This window comes from Epinephelus moara, chromosome 10 (assembly GCF_006386435.1).
Source record: "Epinephelus moara isolate mb chromosome 10, YSFRI_EMoa_1.0, whole genome shotgun sequence".
Classification (NCBI taxonomy): domain Eukaryota; kingdom Metazoa; phylum Chordata; class Actinopteri; order Perciformes; family Serranidae; genus Epinephelus; species Epinephelus moara.
Window position 1 is genome coordinate 13,682,028 of NC_065515.1, and position 17,592 is coordinate 13,699,619.

Below are 17,592 nucleotides of genomic sequence, written 5' to 3' on the forward strand. Positions count from 1 at the left end.
TTATTTAGAGTTAGCAGGTCAACGTTATGTATGAAGGTTTGAACTCTTTGGTTGAGTCCTACAAAGTGAGGCCAGATTGGACTTCCCCGTCCTTCCCAGGTCTTCACACCACTTTTTTTGTACAAATAATTTCACCACAACAGTCATATACACCAGGTGTGAACACATTACCCTGTACACGTGGTCAGACACACGTCATATGAGACCTCAGCTTTCACAGGCTGCATGTCTGTATGATCAAAGAGCACAGACTCCACTCTCGTAGGTGAGCACTTTTATTTAGTAGTTACAACATGCAGATTTCTATCAAGTGAATCAAAGCAACAAATGAAAATCATGCACACAATAAAAAAAAATCAATATAAACAGGAGAATCAACTGATACTATGAAAACATACCTACTTACGAGTAAGTATGAGTAAGATGAATTTAAATTGATCATAAATATTACACTGTGGGGACGATCGTCAGGGTGTTCGGGGAGGGAGAATAGGGAAGTCAGCACTACACGTCATGGAAGGTAATACAGTGGCGAGGACACGTTGCCCGGATATTATGTGGGCGCTTGCTTTACATTCCTGGTATATTAACATCTTACCCTAGTGCAAATATCAATGAAACACAGCACATGGTAGGTAAAGCTAAAACAAACAGAAAGGAAACCTCAACCATACTGAACTTGGATAATATATTCATTTCCTGAAAAGAATCATAAAAGACGTGTGGGTGTGGACTGAAATAAGAACAACAAACATTTGTAACTGCTCAGCGTCATTTAATCGTCATCGGAGGAGTCTCGCTCGATGCTGTAAGCCATGAAGAAAGCGTCAGGGCGGGAGGGGACGAGGGGATGACCCGGTCTCACAATCTCAAAGCCCAGGAAACTGAATGTACGCAGCAGGGATGCTGAGGAGAGACATGCAAACACACGTAAATCGAAAAGACCTGGGGCTGTTTTCACAGAGCTTCCTGGTACACAGAGTTCCTCCTGGGCGCAAAACTCTTAGAAAACATCTTAGAATTTCCCCGAAAGTTAAGACTGCGTCCTGGTAAAGATAAAAGTTGTTTGCAAAACATCTTAGTCCTAATTAAGAGAGCTCCTTGGGGGGGGTCAAAGAGGTCTCCAAAAGCTGCAGGGTGTCTACAGATACCAGGCAGTTTAATTTAATGCTTTTTAAGACACCTTTTAAAGAAATTTAGGACAAACTCGACATGCACACACACCTCTGTACGAAGTAGCAACCACTGCTTTACAAAAATACGTAATTCAAAAATTTGCTCTTTTCGTCCTTGTTATCATCAGCTCACAAACCTGCTGGCTTCCACTGCGCATCAACTTGAATGAAACAGTAAATGCTGATTTCAGTAGCTTCTGTATTTGCTTCCATACAACAGCGTGCTGTTTGTGACCTCTTTGTTATTGTTCCTCTGCACATGTGGGTCAGTTCACAATTGTGACCAGCTGACACTCAAATCTGATATTAGCTGTATTTAAAAATTAATGTAAACGACCAAAACAAATTGCGTCTAAAATCTATTCTGTTGGTGTTCCAGCTATATTTGGTCTTTAAGCTTGATTCTTGCTTTTGACCTGTCTGTTTTTTGTTATTTCCTTCCTTCCTCAGTTTGTACCAGCACGCCACCTCTACTTGAGTGACCACATCTGTGGTAAAGTAGTGCCTATTTCATCTGTCTCACACTCGCTACCGCTTTATGTTTCGGTTCAGATTTATCTACTACAATACCCCAAAAAAGCATAACAAGTAAGAAGAAAGAACATTTCTAACCTTGTAATAGAAAACTGGTGACACAAAATTACATACACGTCATACAATTCACCCCCCACCCCTTTTCTAATAAGTATATTTTCTAATATTACTGTACATTTCACAAATGCTTAACCACAGCCTCAACCATTCGAATGGTTCACATTTAAACTGCAGGTGCTATACCAGAGTGTTTATTTTAAGAGTGTAAGAGTTTAAGAAACCAAGACAAAAATAAAACAGCCTCACCTCTATCATCTCGGTTCTTGTGAAAACAGATGAACGCATGATCAACCTGCAGCTGCTCTTCTGCGAATTCCAGCAGAAGGGCAAAACTGTAAAGAAACAAAGCAAACAAAAAGTGTTAATGTGTTATAGGAGGGGGGGTTAAAGAATATTAGAGGAAAATAATTATTCACATCAGTACTTTTTAGCATGAAAGTTTAATTTGATACAACAGCTAATTTACTGTAGAAATTAAGACAGGGGTGTGTTCACTGTGGTATATGACAAAATCTTCATTTCATTTGGACTGAATCAATAATTTACCTTTTGTATTCTTACGGTCATTCAAACATTAAACAAAAGCTTTTTCTTTTTAAACGATGAAAAATAAGTTTTGTCTGCTGACCTGTCTTTGCTGCCCTCAGGCAAAGCTCCAGGAGGGATTTCAACATACAGGTTCCCTCCTTTCAGCGCCGCCCTCCAGACACAGTGCTTGCCCTCAGAGCGACGGGGCTCAAAGAGCAAGAAGCGCACTCTGCTGTTGGCAGTAGGAGCCTCCTCAAGAACCACCAACTGAGTATCCTAAACGACAGAGGGAAAAAATGACAGAAATACATTAATTCTGGATGACATCAAGAATGAAAACAGACGAACAGAATGCAGCAGGAAATGCAGTTTTGATTTTGAAAAAAGGCCAATTATCTTATTATTGAAAACAAAATCATGACGACAGTTACAAAAACAATTCAGAGCCATCCAAGCGAAGGGCTGTGACTTAATCTTGATCCGGACCATGTGATAAACAACTGCAGCTGTGTCAAATGCCTGAACGTGTGAAGCAGTAAAGATAAAAAGCAAGTGTATCAGGTTCAGCGCCACAGACATGTGTGCCTTTAGCAGAGAGGACAAGCCATAGGTCAAGCTTACACGATGTAACGACGTGTTTCTGGTAGTTGGCACACTACATTTATGTGTCAACCAAAGATCCCAACCTTGTCTGCAACATCCTGATCATTATCAAAAATGTTTTGATAAGTGGTCTTGTAGTGTGCCCAGCAGAATGTGCTGATTTGTCACTCTGACAACTACGATAAAAATTACGCATCTAGCTTTACAGTTACAATCAGATGTTACATACAGATGGCCTGTGATTGTCTGCAGCAGTATAATAACTCAATAAAACAATTACATCATTTGCCTAACTGAGGTCAAAGAGTGATAAGATTCAAGAGAGCAAGTCAAATTGCTATACAGAATATTTGGTTTAACTTACAGAATAGAATAGCTTAGCTGAAAGATTGCGATCCCGCTGGTCATTCCCTCGCCCACCTGGGATCTTCAGGGGTGGGAGAGGGGCATCAGGAGCACCACAGAGGCCCTGGACACGGGTTACTGCAACAGCGGGAGCACCTCCTGGGACTGGAGATACTGGAATCAAACACACATAAAGACGGAGCCATTACAAGTGGAGTATTCACTGGAAGTTCTGCTACCAAACACAAACCAAACTCGCTCTATAAACAGAGGGCTTAGCCCACGTTACACTGTTGAGTGACTCATCTGTGAAATTACAGTAAAACATTTGCTGAAGTTGCACAAGTCTTAATAAACAAAATACAATGCTGGTGGGCACAGTTTAATCAGTAACTGTCCTCATCTTTGGTACACACGTCTGTACGACGTGTTGACGTGCATATTAATTAACTGAGAGAAAGCAGGAGCAGTTTGAGTTACATTGACCACAGTGATGACCCATTTTAGTTTACTATGCCAGCTTTCAGTTAAATATTCACCATAAACCCTCAAGGAAAATTCTGCTTTAATGTCAAAAAGTCACAATCATCATCATCACTGTCACCCTGGAAAATTCAATGTTCATGTAAGAAGAGTGACGACTTACTTCCTAAAACAGAACTGTCTGGCTGTGGCGCAACTTTAAGCTTGTCACATGATTCTTAGAGGAAGGTTGTGAGAGGATCAGGCTCTGTTTGTCTAACCATTAGCCTACTTTTGTTCTGCAGCACAACCACATCGTTCCAGTTTACCACAGACAAACATCAGTTTAGTGAGTGAGATCAGCCATTTTAATTCAGATGTCACTCAAAGTGCTCCATAGAATTAGCTCGGCTTACAAGCGCAGATGCCCCAGTGTGCAGCTGCATACATTAATGGTGTTGCAAGTAGGCCTATTCTCAGAGCTCACACTGGGAAGGGAACACAGCCCATTAGCAGCAGCATCGCTGCCACAGCGACGCAAACGCTCTTAGACACTCACAGAGGCTCTCTTACGCAAATGCCACTGCTGTGCTATATGTGGAGCAGATATGTGAAAACCAAATGAGAACCATTGTCACTCCCATAACACGGGCTTACCAAGTCAATATGCAATATCCAGCCTATCGCCTGATTTTGCAAGGCACTGGAGATTGCAAACTAACACAAGTTCTCCCTAAATCCATCATCGGATTATGTAAAACAGCCAATTACAATCTTGGCATAAAACCTTCAATGCCCCCTCTTGCTGCATTAAAACTAACACACAGCATAAGGCTTTCAATCAATGTCTCCATTCAGTTAACAGCATTCTTTGAGGTCCCCATGCCTACAGCATGCAGCAACACACATTCACGCCCCGGGGTCTTCTTGGCAAAGACAGCTGCCCTGGTCACATGAGCGATGTCTCTCAAGCTTCTGCTTGCATAACAGCACCTTTGCCATCTACGAATATCATACAAAAGACCACACATCTCTAGAGGGCATATCATAATGTAAGCTTTGGGGGTACGTGTTTTTGCTTCAGATGGACAAAACAAAACAGACTAGAAAATAATCTGTCTACTTTTTGCATGCAAAAAGCAGAAATTTGTCTTCGGTTCTCACCTGCAAATCTGCTATTAAAAAAGGGGACATACAAAACATACAGTTTCACCAGCCTCAACTCAAAGCAGACTACAGATCAATAGCAGTGGGTGTATCAGTTTAAAAGGGCATCTGCTTGTGTCTAAAAAAGCTACGGCTTGAACGGAGAAAACAACTGCATGTAAGTCTCTGAACATATTTTGCACAACCTTCAACAATCTACCACTTAAGAGTTACGTAATAGCATCAATTCTGTTATTGCCACAAATGCCCCAAAACCCCTTTGGTAAACAGGGTCTGACAATAATCATACACCTATTGAACAATGAATAGCTTCTGTGTACAATATGTCATCACTGGACTCAAAACTACCCATACCACCCCCCTCCGCGGTGCAGTGGAAATTTCCTATGAGTCCTTCACTTCACTATAGAGCACGACTAACAGCCTCGACACAAATCTTGTCAAGACACGACTGAGGTGAAACACCCCACGGCTAATCGCTAACATGTTTCTCAAGATCATGACAAATATCTCCTGGTATCGACCCCTCCTTTGTGTTCACATATCCAGTTAATCACTACTTAAGTAAAACAACAAACGAGGCGTCGCGGGGGTCCATAGCTGGTATAATAATTAATGTAATACTACGTTGGATTACGCATAGTAAAGGTTATTAATGTTGATTAACTATCTCGACAGGCTGCTTTCTTGTAAACCACGTTAGTTCATCTGATCATTTTCGCCGATTCAGTATGTCAACGCCAGCTAGCACCTGAGCCCGAGGGCGAAACGGAAAAAAACAAGCCGTGTAGCCACAAACGATTAATTCAGACATCATGTCAACTAACGATACGTTGTTTAGCAACAGGCTAACTTTACATAACCTAGTAGAATAAAAAAACGCATCGTGCATTCTTACATGTTAAATTCACAGTGGAGTATAACTAAGATAGTATGGTGTTATTGTTACAGATGATTTCCACTGCAACGCCGAAAACATGAAAACATCCGTGACATAACGTTAGCTAAACCGCTAACCGTTAGCTAACGCAGCTAGCAATTCCCCTGCGGTGACATTCATGTCAGTTACGCCGACCCGCTCCAAATAACTGAAAAATTAAATTACTAACGTTAACCCTATTTCCGCAAGGTATTTTAAAACATATACGCTAGACATAATTACATAAATTGCTAAGTCGGGAATGTTGATGCTAGCTGGTTAGCTTCTCAACATTTTAGCTAACGCATTCCGGTGGCGTTTCACATATTAGCATATGCGTTAGCTTAGCTAGACAGAACATGTACATCAACAGCAACATTGACTATGAATTTATTGAATTGCTGAATTAAAAAGTAGATGTCACACAATCGGGAAACAGTTCTGTGACTTCGTAAGGACGTTTAAATAAGAAGTATCACACTAAACGCGACTGACGCTGCACTTAAAGGACGTCAACTGAAATACAGTGCTGTTATGTAAACAAGAGACACGGGGATTAGCGCTAGCCACTCCAGGAATTATACCGTATCACTCAGCTAGGCCGCGGTTTTTAAATTTAGCTTAGCTTGTTAGCTTGTAACGATTCACAACGATTGCGACAACTTACCTTTCACTTTCGGGTTTATTACTGTGTTTCTCGATAACAGGCATCTCGGATAAGTTTCTCTCTTTTTCTCTAACAAAACAATGACTATTCAAAATCGTCTGTAGGTTAGATTTAACCATCCGGCCAGCGTCCACACCAGCGGCTCGCTCTGTCCTCTCCCCGTCGCAGCTGGGCTCAGACGGAGCAGGCAGGCTGCAGTATTTGAGAGGGGCGTGTCCTGTTCACCGTGACGTGTTACTGTGAAGATATGACGCACCTGATCAACCTCTTTACCACTATTACTCTACTAACGTTATTACTCAACTTTACTCTACTATACTTAATACTATACTCAATTTTAAACAATTTTAAATAATATTTTTACCCTTGCGCCTCTTGTCTGCAATTTTGCTATTTTTAATGGTGTTTTTTTTATTGTAAACTATGTAATAATTTTACCTTTTGTATCTTTTTCTCTTTACTCTTTTCTGTATCCTTTATTATGTTTTATATCTTATTGCTCTGTAAACCACTCTGAATTGCCACTGAGTATGAAATATGCCGTACAAATAAAGCTGCTTTGCCTTGTCTAAAATTATGAACAGCACTTATCCTTCTAAAGAATTACTTTGGCTATGTTTTAATATTGGTGATAACATCAGACCATATGTTTTTCTCATGCAGTGTAATACATACATTTTGGCTTGACATTCACAAACACAACAGCTTCTATTTCTAAAGACAATATTATATTTGCTATGAACTTGAAAAACAAATGTGAAGAACTCTGTAATGTAAATTATATGTTTGCCAAATGTTTTTATACATGAGAACAGAGTCCTGAAATCATCGACCAACTTTGCTTTTGTCTTGAATTAATTTGTACTGTGCATTAAGTCTTTATAGCTGATGGGGAAAAAAGCACAACAAACATTTCCACTGTATTGGATAACTAAGAAAAAAAATATTTCTCCTTGTATGTTATTAATTTAATTTACTTTAATTTACTTTAATTTACTTTAATTTAATTTAATTTAATTTAATTTAATTTATCCTATCATTACTAATTTTTTTGGTCTTCCTCTGTTGTTTATGATAACATTCTCATTTCAACTTCCTGTTAAAAGCACCTCTTGTAATCCCTTTTCAATGTTGTATTATAAAATATTTACATTTATTTTCTATACTACTGTTTGCTTTGGCAATTTCTTTGCCCTGCTCAGTATGTGAATGTATGTGAATGTTGTCATAGATGTTCTATAAATTCTAAAAAGAAAAACCTATACTTTGATACTACAGCCTACAGCACTACAATTTACAAATGTATTGACATAGATGTTAAATGTTCCTGTTGTGGAAATGAGCCAGAAAAAGTTAAATGTTTGTTTTGTCACCACCCTTCCCGAGACACAGAGAAGTTGTTTGTACATTGTGTAACAATTATGCCCGGAGACATTAACAATAAATCCAAATGTGACAACAAACCTTTGAGTAACAAACCTTATACTTGTAGTTGGTCAGTTTCACAAAGGCAAGATTCTCAAAGTCTTTACAAAACCTTAACATTTTTTTCTGATTGAGTTCAGTTTGTGCATAGATTTACATTAACTCTGATGACAAACTAAAAAAGTAACTGCAAATTGTTATATTTTAAGGTATATCAACGTTTACTGATTTTACTGTTTGTTTATTATACTTCATTTACTACACACTGGAATCTGTGAATGTCCATGACATGCAAAACGTCTGCCTGTTCACAATGTTCTATAAAGACACCAAAAAAATAAATTAAAAAACCCATAAACAGAATGCCATACTTTATTATTAACAGTAGAATAAGAAGCATGTATTGCATGTAAGTAAAACAGTACCACATTGTAGAAATAATGTGTTACAGGTCCTGCACTCAAAGTTTTACGAAACATAAAAGTACAAAAGTATTTGTATCAATACTTAAAGTACCAAAAATAAAAGTATTCATTATGTAGAATAGCCAGTTCTAGTATAATGCATGTTAAAACAATGAAATATAATTATTGATGCATTCATGTGTTCATTGCTTTAATATGGCAGCTGATTAAGGTGGAGCTTATTAACTAGCCAATTTTATATATTGTTGGGTAGCTCATGATTTTTTTTCCTGGGGATCAATACAAAAACTTATAATGATAAATCATAATTTATTTGCTTTTTTTTTGTATTGTTACTGTGCATCTGCAAAGTAACTAAAGCTTTCAAATACATGTACTGGAGTAATGTATAAATTAGCAGAAAATGGAAATACTCAAGTAAAGTACAAGTTGGCTACCTCAAAACTGTAGGCCACATGAGCTACATGTGCTTGAGTAAATGTACTGAGTTACTTTCTACCACTATTAAAATTACAATACATTGCAATATAATACATCTGATACTCTGTTTAATTGTACAATGCTACACTGTTGAACTAGATTATATTGTTATGATTACATTAATGTTATTCCCACTGTTACATTGCACCTCATACCATATCTTAACACTCATACTATAGTCTACTGCACTGCACTATATCACACTATACTGTGTTAATATACTGTCTCACATCATCATATATTACATTTCCATTTTGCTTTAATAATATAGACAACACCATTACAACATCATATCATTACTACTGAGTAAATGTATTTAGTTACGTCCCACTCCTGGTACTCAACACATTAGTATGGTGTGAAAGAGTAGTCCTATTTTGTTCTTCCCCAACATGGCAAGATTAATATTTTTATTATTTCATCCCATCTAACATCTAATGTTTCTCTTTTGAAAAATTGGCTAATGCTGATAACACTTGTCCACCTGTAGCCTAACTACACTGCTACTTATGAACAGCTTCAGTGCACACTCTGAATCTCATTTTCCTTTTTTCAACTCCACTCATCTGCTCCTGTCAGTCAAAGAGCACAGGAGCATGGTGCAGGGTGTGTGTGAGACGCTGTCTCTGGTGTCCGCAGAACAGAAATCACTATCAACACAACATTAAACTTTACCTCATTGGTGAGACACAACTGAAGGGTCAAATCAGGTAAGTTTATTTTTTGTTCAGAAGTTTATATAAAACCAAACTGATCTCCTTAAATCACATTTGTTATTTTCAACTAGCTGCAGGTGCCTATTTTAAGCGGTCTTATGTTAGTCTATGACACATGGTAGAGTCTGAAATACTGTGCACACATAGCAGTACAGGCACACACTTTGCAAAGACAATTATTTATATGCATGACAAAAACTGAATTTCTCATCTTAACCTGCAGCTTCCCATTTGGATCCATCTTTAAATCTAAACCTCAGTTTATAAAGGACTTCAGGAGGCAGAGCTGGAACATCTGAAAACATCATAAGTAAGACAAACATCCACCCTGAACAACCAACAGAGTGTATTCTAAGGCAACTGGCACCTGACTGGTTTGTGTCTGTCCACAGTGTCGTATGACCGGATTCTGTCCATCGAAAATTTGAGTGAAGTCCCAAATCCATGGAAGGGATTCACTATGAACCGCTGCCTAGTGCTGGCACTGGTTGTAGTTCTCGTGAGCTCAGGGGTTAATGAACTGCATGGTGAGTACTGACATGATGTCACAGGAAGTTTTACCGGGTTTGTTTCTGCACCACTGCAGCAATATGCAACATGTATGGTCTATGGATACTGTACCCCTACTGCTGCAGTGTATCATCAGCTGTCTAATAAAGTCCCTTTCCTTCTGTGTCTTTTATATATCTTTTGTTTTCTAGATGCAATGGACTCTTTTGTTGAGGAGACGGGTATAAGGTCGTTCTTGGGAAGTCTGCAGGATGGATCAATAACCACATCAATAACTCAGGTAATGTCTGTCTCTGTAAAAGGTAGCCGACACCTGTCAGTTTCTATGTTCATTTGAAGGGTTAGGAAGGAAGTTTTTGTGGAGCTACACAAATCAAGGAGGCCTTTGTCTCTTTGTGCACTTTGAACATTTGTTACACTCAATGATGAGATTATTTGATTTTAGCTCATGTGCAGGATGTGAATAGGATCAGTAATCATAGTCAACACAAGCTCGTGTTGCCTTAAAGGGAAACTTTGTTTTTCCCATTCGTCACTTGTCCAGGTTGAAAAATACCAGTTATTAAAACTGGTCCAGTTCAGACTGCTGTAACTGGTAGCAGCAAATTCATCTGCAATGTTACCAATTGGGGCAATTGTGCACCTTGAATTTCTGTCAACTAAAAGTGTTTGTTTTTGAGGTCCTTTATATGACCATTGCTAAAGCCACCAGACTCCATTTAAATAAACAGTAATTTTATTATCATAAAACACATTTCATTCAAAGCCCACAAAAACAAAATAAAACTCACAAAAGCTGCCTTGGCTCGTCATTCCACTGTTCCAACAATCACCAATTCTGGTTGGTTGAATTAAACCTTTAATTCACCCAGTCAGATGTGAAAATATATGCTGGCTCTACACATGCTTAAATGACTGGTTATTTAAATGAAGTCTGGTGGGTTTGGTGATGGAAATTTGGGGGCTGTTTCGGGTCAAACAAAAGGATCTGTCTCTGTTAGGATACTTTCCATAATGTTGTTAGACACTTATAATAATAAGCTGAGCCTGTCCTTAGCAAAAACTAGCACTTTAAGTGGATGTTCACTGAGGGTGTGCAATTGCCCCAAGTCATTACATTGCAGCCCTCACATTCAATACTGGACCAGTTTCAAAAACGTTTGTTCCCACTCGTCAACTCGTGTTTTACAAGGTCACAACTGATTATGATTACTCATGATTATTTATTTCTTACTGTCAGCGGAGCAGCTCCAGGATTGGTCTGTATGACATCATCACCACAGTCTGTCATTGTGCTCGTCAGTTAAATGTCAGACATGAACAAAATCACAAATAAAACTGTAAAATGATTTCAAGTTATCACTCTATTTAAGGGTTGATTTCCCTTTAAGTACAACAAAACTATACTGGAGATCACAGAATGTAAAATCTAATCCCTCAAGCGACTGTATGATAAAGTAATAAACTCATAAAGATATTTTCATCTGCTCTGTTTTAATGTGATTGTATAAAATGTGTACTTGAAGCATCACCTTCTGAACCTGACTGTGTTGTTTCTGTCTCCAGTTCTCTATATGGGACAACTTGATGTGGTGGTGGGGATCTGAAGAAGTTGGATTGATAAGAAGAAGAAAAAAGCCGATTGGCAGCAAAACAGTCCTGAAACCAAAACCTAAAGTATGATCTGAAACACAGATGTCAACAGAAGGTTTCTGAATAAAGAACACAGATGATCTTCAATATAGTTTGTATTTAATGGTATAAAGATACAGAATGTTACATTTAATCATGTTTTGTTTGTATTGTAGAGAACACCATTTAATTAATCAGGCAGGATGTGTTTTAAGGGACTGTTCGTTACTTATGAGGGGGGAGGGGTATAGCTATAAATGGTTGTATTTTGTATTTATTGTATATACCCTCTAGACCCAAAAACCCTCCTGTGGGTTTGAAAGGCATGTTTTCCTTTAAATTTGCCAAAATGACATCATTTATCACAACCAGAAATTGCTCCATACCTACATTTGCTGTGAATATGAAAGACATGTGGTTATTTATGGTGGAGGACGGGTAACGCATATTTCCCCAGTCACTCAGGTAGGCTCAAGGAAATGTATCTGTAGCTTCGAGGGGGATCGAGATTAAAAACAAACAAACAAACATGAAGTCAGCCAACCTTCTGCTCTGATAAGTACAGAACAGTCCCTAATCAGAAATGTTTATCAGTCATGAAGTTATCAACAATTTGGTCGTGTTAAAGCAATATTTTCATTGATAACTGGAAGTTAAATTAAAGCACAAACAGTGGTCTTATGTATCATAAGATATTTGTCCTGGCTTCTTGTTAAAACAACCTCTTAGATGATAGAAAAAATAAAACATTTACAAAGGAATATGATAATACTCATACTTGACGTATTTGTTTTGTACAAACTTGACTATCTCTAAGTGTGGAAATAATTATAATATGTTTCATATATGTGAAGTAGCTTAAAGAGTCCTGTGAATTAACGTACATTTACTAGTAGTGTATTAATACTGTGTGAATAAATAAATAAATGAAGGGTAAGTAACAACTAAAGCAGCTACAAGGAGCTTTTATTTTGTGTTGATTTTGGCGGCCCCTGTGGACAAAAGTGGTAGTACCACTTTTCCCATGACCACCAACACTTGTGACATAAAGATCTTAATGTGGCTAACACGTGCACTTTGGAAGCGAGTGAAAGAAACACGTATTAGTTAGATTTGTTTTAGTGTCTGTTCATCAATAATAAACCACATCTGCGTTGAATCAATCCTGACAGGCACCTCCCCAGAAACATAACTACACGTCGTGGTGACACAGACTTCCTGTCTATTTTTGTAAGCTGAAACCATTTCCCTCAGTGGAAACAAAGCTTTTATTTATTTTTATTTCATAGATAAGAAACAATAAATTGTGAAGACAATAAAGCTTCCACAAAATAGCATTTTAAGTCTTGTGTGTGATTTATCCTGGCTTCATATGAGCAGAGGAAATCTCCATTCATCGCTAGGCTAATTTATACAATGAAAAATGCCATAGGCTTGTGCTAATAACGTTAGCATCTTATATTTGTTTAGAAAATGTGTTTAGCTTAAGACAGTTGTTTTGTCAGTGAACCATGTGAGTTGTAATGCAGCCAAATTTTATAACGTTACCTCTGTTAAATGTTGCCGTTGTCCCTGGTGTCATATGAGCAGAAGAAATGTCCGCTAGCTACTAGGCTAATTTATACACTGTAAAATGCCATAGGCTTGTGCTAATAACATTAGCATGTTGTATTTGTGGGGAAAATGTGTCCAGATAAAGACAAGTGCTTTGTGAATGCTGCGAGTTATAGTGAAGCTGATTTGTGTACTTGTGTTTGAAATTGTCTCCATTAAGCCATGTTTAATGTGTGTTTAATGTATGTTTTGAATCAATTAAACTCTACCTGTCGCCAACTAGTATTTTGGAGGTGTAACTGCAGAATGACACAGACACACCACCGCACGAGTATGAACGGCGTAGGCTGCGGCGTAGGCTCTGAGCTGATGCATAGGTGTTAATCCCGCTTAACTTTGCCTAGAAATGCTAACACACTTCCTGTCTGTGTGCCGTAAATAATTGCAATACATTTAAGAATAACGATTCAGAAAAAGCAAATCTTCTTGCTGACGGTCTCAGGTATGTAAATCGAGACTGCTTCATAATCGGTTAAAAACTCCTTATAGCTGCTTTAAATGACACTTAAAGTGTCAAACAGACTGTGGTCAGTGAAAATCTGTGAAATATCTTTTATGTCACAACTTCACTCCAAGACAAAAACAGCTTTAACGGCATCCACACTCCTTCGCCACCATATCTGGTTTAATGGACAAGTACGTCCCATGTTCGTTCAAGTCCACCACCTCCAGGGCGTCATAGGCCACAGGCACACAACACGGCGCCCGCTCGTCTGCATTCTCACTCTCGATGTGGAAGCTGAGCAGGACGGCGTGGTTGTTGGTGTTGACCATGGGGAAAGCACAGGAGCCATGGCAGTTGTTGATGTTGGCAGTGTTTGGTCCCACAACACGCTTTTCAAGGGACACAGTGAGGCTCCTCAGCCCACATAGGTTGCCTCTCGCTGGGTTGTTGGGTCCAGCTCTGGTCGCCCGCAGTCCTCTCTGCACCTCATATGCACCGGCTACCGTCTGTAGGGCCTTCAGCAGGAGGAACGCACGGTACTGGCTCCCTCCTGTTGTAGAGGTGACAGAAGCATTGGTTAAAAAGTGGTAACATAGGAGCATGACACCAAAGAAATCTAAATTTATGTCATAAAGGTTAAAAAATAAAGCAAATACAAATCTACAGTCCTGGGCCTGCTTTCTTTTTCGTTCACATCACCTGCTGCTGGTTCCGTCTTCGGAAATGCACTGAGATCTCTGAGCCTTCCCAGCCTCTCTGCAGCTCTGTGACCGACTTCCTCCTCCATTATTACCTCCATTATCTGCACCACAGTTTGCTCCAACCTGCGCTTGACCTCCTCCAGCAGCGCAGGAGACAAGGCCAGCTCTCCATCGTGCGTCTGAAACATGGAGCAACAGCCGGTGAAGGAGAAGATGGTGGGGGAGGAGGAGTTGATCAATCCTGCCAGCAGGGTCTCGCTGGAGGATAAGTCTAGCGTGAGAGGAGGCAGGGACTGCAGGGAGTCCAGCTGGAGGGGAGGGGACGCAGAGTGGTCCTGAGGCAGGACGTCACGCAGGAAACGCTTCAGCTCACAGAAGAAGGAGGTGTGTGAAGAGGCGTGTGTATGTCTGAGAAGGAGAGTGAAAAATGTTGCTGAGCACCACCCTGACAATCGTGTGGTGACATTTACAGGGAACATGAGAGCAAAGACAACCTTGTATCAGATCCTCTTTCCACAGAGAAAAGCAGAAGAGGAGTGACGCTGGTGTTACTTCCTGGTTTTCCACCAATGAGGATGTCTTTTAGGATTTGGTCTGCAAAGAGGGGAAATGTGAGGAGAGTGCACATCAAACGAGAAATGATATCTGACTCGTATCATATCTTACTCATGTCAGGGGTTTTTGTCTCAACAGAAATCATCCAAGTCTGCTGAACGTTGCCTTGTGTTGCTTTTCCTGTCAGCACTATGTACTGCGTTTCTCCTGAGATGCACACAGACTAGAAGAGACCAACAGATACAAACAAAATCATATACAACAGAGTACGGAAGTTCAGGACAGGTTTTCAGGACCTTTCTTACCTGTGTGCTTGGATGCAGCGACTGACTCGTGAAAGTGATATCCAGGTTTCGTCCTGTGAGCGGACTTTCAAACGCCAACAGCAGCACAGGGTTCACCTTCAGCAAAGGGGACAGTGAGAGGTCAAAGGTCAACACGAGAGTTCCCGTCTCATCTTTGACACCTCTGACTCCTCCACCTGGATGCAAAACCTCCAATCCATTTCCCTGGTTTTTGTTTGTTTCCTTAGCCAGCTGTAATAAGACTGAAGAGCTGTCAGATTCAGTGCAGATCCCAAACTGAGACAAACTGCGGTTTGTGAGTTCACCGTCGCTCTCAACACCTTCACGCAGCGCTGCAAATATGTCATCCACAAAGCACGGTGCACTGTGAGGGGCGTGATGGGAGACTGTGGAGGCTGATGGAGGGGTGTGCTCTGCGTTTAAAAGAGAACAAATTACATGATGCACTATAAACAGATTAAATCTAGTAGCAGGAGAAACATACAAAAATTCACATTTCACAGACTTGAATAAATATTAATGCACAAACGTTCAGAGTCTGACCTGTCACTGCGGGGTCGTCCATCAGCTGCTGTCCATGTGAGACCTGCAGGGCTGCACAGAGCCAGGCGCAGCAGAGCATCAACGCTCCACAGGAGAAGACGTCCACAAATAGCATGCTTCACTGTCTGTACGTCTGGTCTGCGTGTGTGGTCAGACCTTCCTCACTCGCTTGTTTTGTGTGGGTCAAGCTCTCGAGGAAGGGAGTCACATCCTCCCACCTTCCCTTCTCACTAACTGGGGAACGCTCTGGGATATTGTGTGTCCTTGATGATTGAGACTGTGGATTGTATTTCAGTATTTTGCTTCACAGAAATGGCGTTTTTTTCCACTACAGGACGCAGGTCATGTCAGATAAGGTGAGAGAAGGCAAATAATAGGCTGTTATGTTGGTTTGGATTCACTGAACCTTCCTTAGATTACGATGAAAGGAGGTGAGGACATACATCAAGGAAGGTTAAGCTTAGCCTATAGTGTTTTTTGAATGGGTTTTTATTTAGGTGCCTGAAATAAGGTCTGTGGTTAACACAAGCTTTGTTTTGTTATATGAAATAAAATATGTCAGTAAATACCCCACCCTGAAACTCTGAAGCTTATATATTTTTTTCCTTTTAAAAATTGGGATACAGGTGATCAGTGTGAAAACAACAAAATAATAAAGCACAAGACAGGGGGCTACAGGCAAGCAAAGCAAAGTGATACAAAAAACAAACACAAAAGGAACAACAGAAGAAGAAAAAAAGGGACAAATAATTAAATGCATTAATTATGATGATGGAAGTTTGTAGAAGTGTTTGTGAAAAGTAAGAAAGAAAGAAAGAAAAAGGAAAAAAGAAGAAAGGGAGATGGAAAGAAGAAAAAAATAAGACAAAAATAAAAATATTGAAACTTCTACGTGTCTTAAAAAAAGGCAGTTGCTAACAAGTAGATAAATGAGACTACAGAACGTCATCACGCCAAGGCGCGCTGAACACGGCTTTACAATCTTGATATGGTGGTGACATTCTGTCAAGTGACCGTAGTGTAATTCGTTCATAACCTAAGTTAGCTTTTTCATAAAAGTGATGTTCATGTGCAGTAATCTAAAATCCAATGGAAAAATCCCATAGGCTTTTTGATGAGGGAACAAGTGCGATGCTAACTTTCTCGTCGGCCTTCAAAAGGACATCATCCCTGGTTTACTCTATGGTCCAGCTCATGACGCCATGTAAAACCACAACGTTGTTACACATCAGTATTTTGTATAATTAAATAAACACAAGTTAGCATGCAAATTGGTGAGCTTTAGAGGTGCTGGTAGGCTGATTTTGTAACTTGTGGACAAGGCCAAGCAAACTTTTACCTCTGTTTCCAGCCTGTTAGCTAAGCTAAGCTAATGCGGCTGCTAGCTCTGGCTTTATATTTGAGGGTCCAGTAAGAATTGTTGTAAGAATTGTTGTGTTTTTGTTACCTTAGACTGAGCCGTTTATAGAGGGCAGACAGGGCCATTCACACTTTCACGTTTTCGCATCGGATACCATAATTCTCCTACACTATGAGTCACATTCTCCCATTTACACACTGGTGGCTGGGGCTATCATACATGGTGCCATCTGCTACTCAGTAACCATTCACATGCTCTCACACACCGATGGAACAGCCATTGGGAGCAATTTGGGGTACCATATCTTGACCAAGGACAGGAGTTGGGGTTTAAGCTGCTGACCTTCCAATTGGTGGATGACCCGCTCAACCTCCTGTGTGAACATATTTCCTAAATTGTCGATCTATTCCTTTAGCACAAA

General features: G+C 39.7%; 2 protein-coding genes and 1 long non-coding RNA gene across 3 annotated transcripts; 1 reads left to right on the forward strand and 2 right to left on the reverse strand.

Moving 5' to 3' along the window:
- Positions 1–259: 259 nt before the first annotated feature.
- Positions 260–6,654, reverse strand: oaz1a (ornithine decarboxylase antizyme 1a). Its single transcript, XM_050054697.1, is given in 6 exon segments — positions 260–906; positions 2,016–2,101; positions 2,398–2,573; positions 3,265–3,351; positions 3,353–3,419; positions 6,461–6,654. Coding segments are annotated over 6 exon segments (666 nt in total). The 5' UTR covers positions 6,580–6,654; the 3' UTR covers positions 260–775.
- Positions 6,655–9,366: 2,712 nt separating this feature from the next.
- Positions 9,367–12,409, forward strand: LOC126397280 (uncharacterized). Its single transcript, XR_007570633.1, has 5 exons — positions 9,367–9,500; positions 9,730–9,816; positions 9,899–10,033; positions 10,208–10,296; positions 11,583–12,409. It is a non-coding gene; the product is annotated as an uncharacterized LOC126397280 (long non-coding RNA).
- A 1,391-nt stretch (positions 12,410–13,800) lies between these two features.
- amh (anti-Mullerian hormone) lies at positions 13,801–15,926 on the reverse strand. Its single transcript, XM_050055934.1, has 6 exons — positions 15,812–15,926; positions 15,269–15,681; positions 15,075–15,186; positions 14,903–15,002; positions 14,407–14,816; positions 13,801–14,257 (listed from the first exon to the last, which is right to left on the reverse strand). The coding sequence occupies exons 1-6, from the start codon at positions 15,924–15,926 to the stop codon at positions 13,851–13,853; spliced, it is 1,557 nt and encodes a 518-aa protein (XP_049911891.1). The 3' UTR covers positions 13,801–13,850.
- Between the last annotated feature and the right edge of the window lie 1,666 nt (positions 15,927–17,592).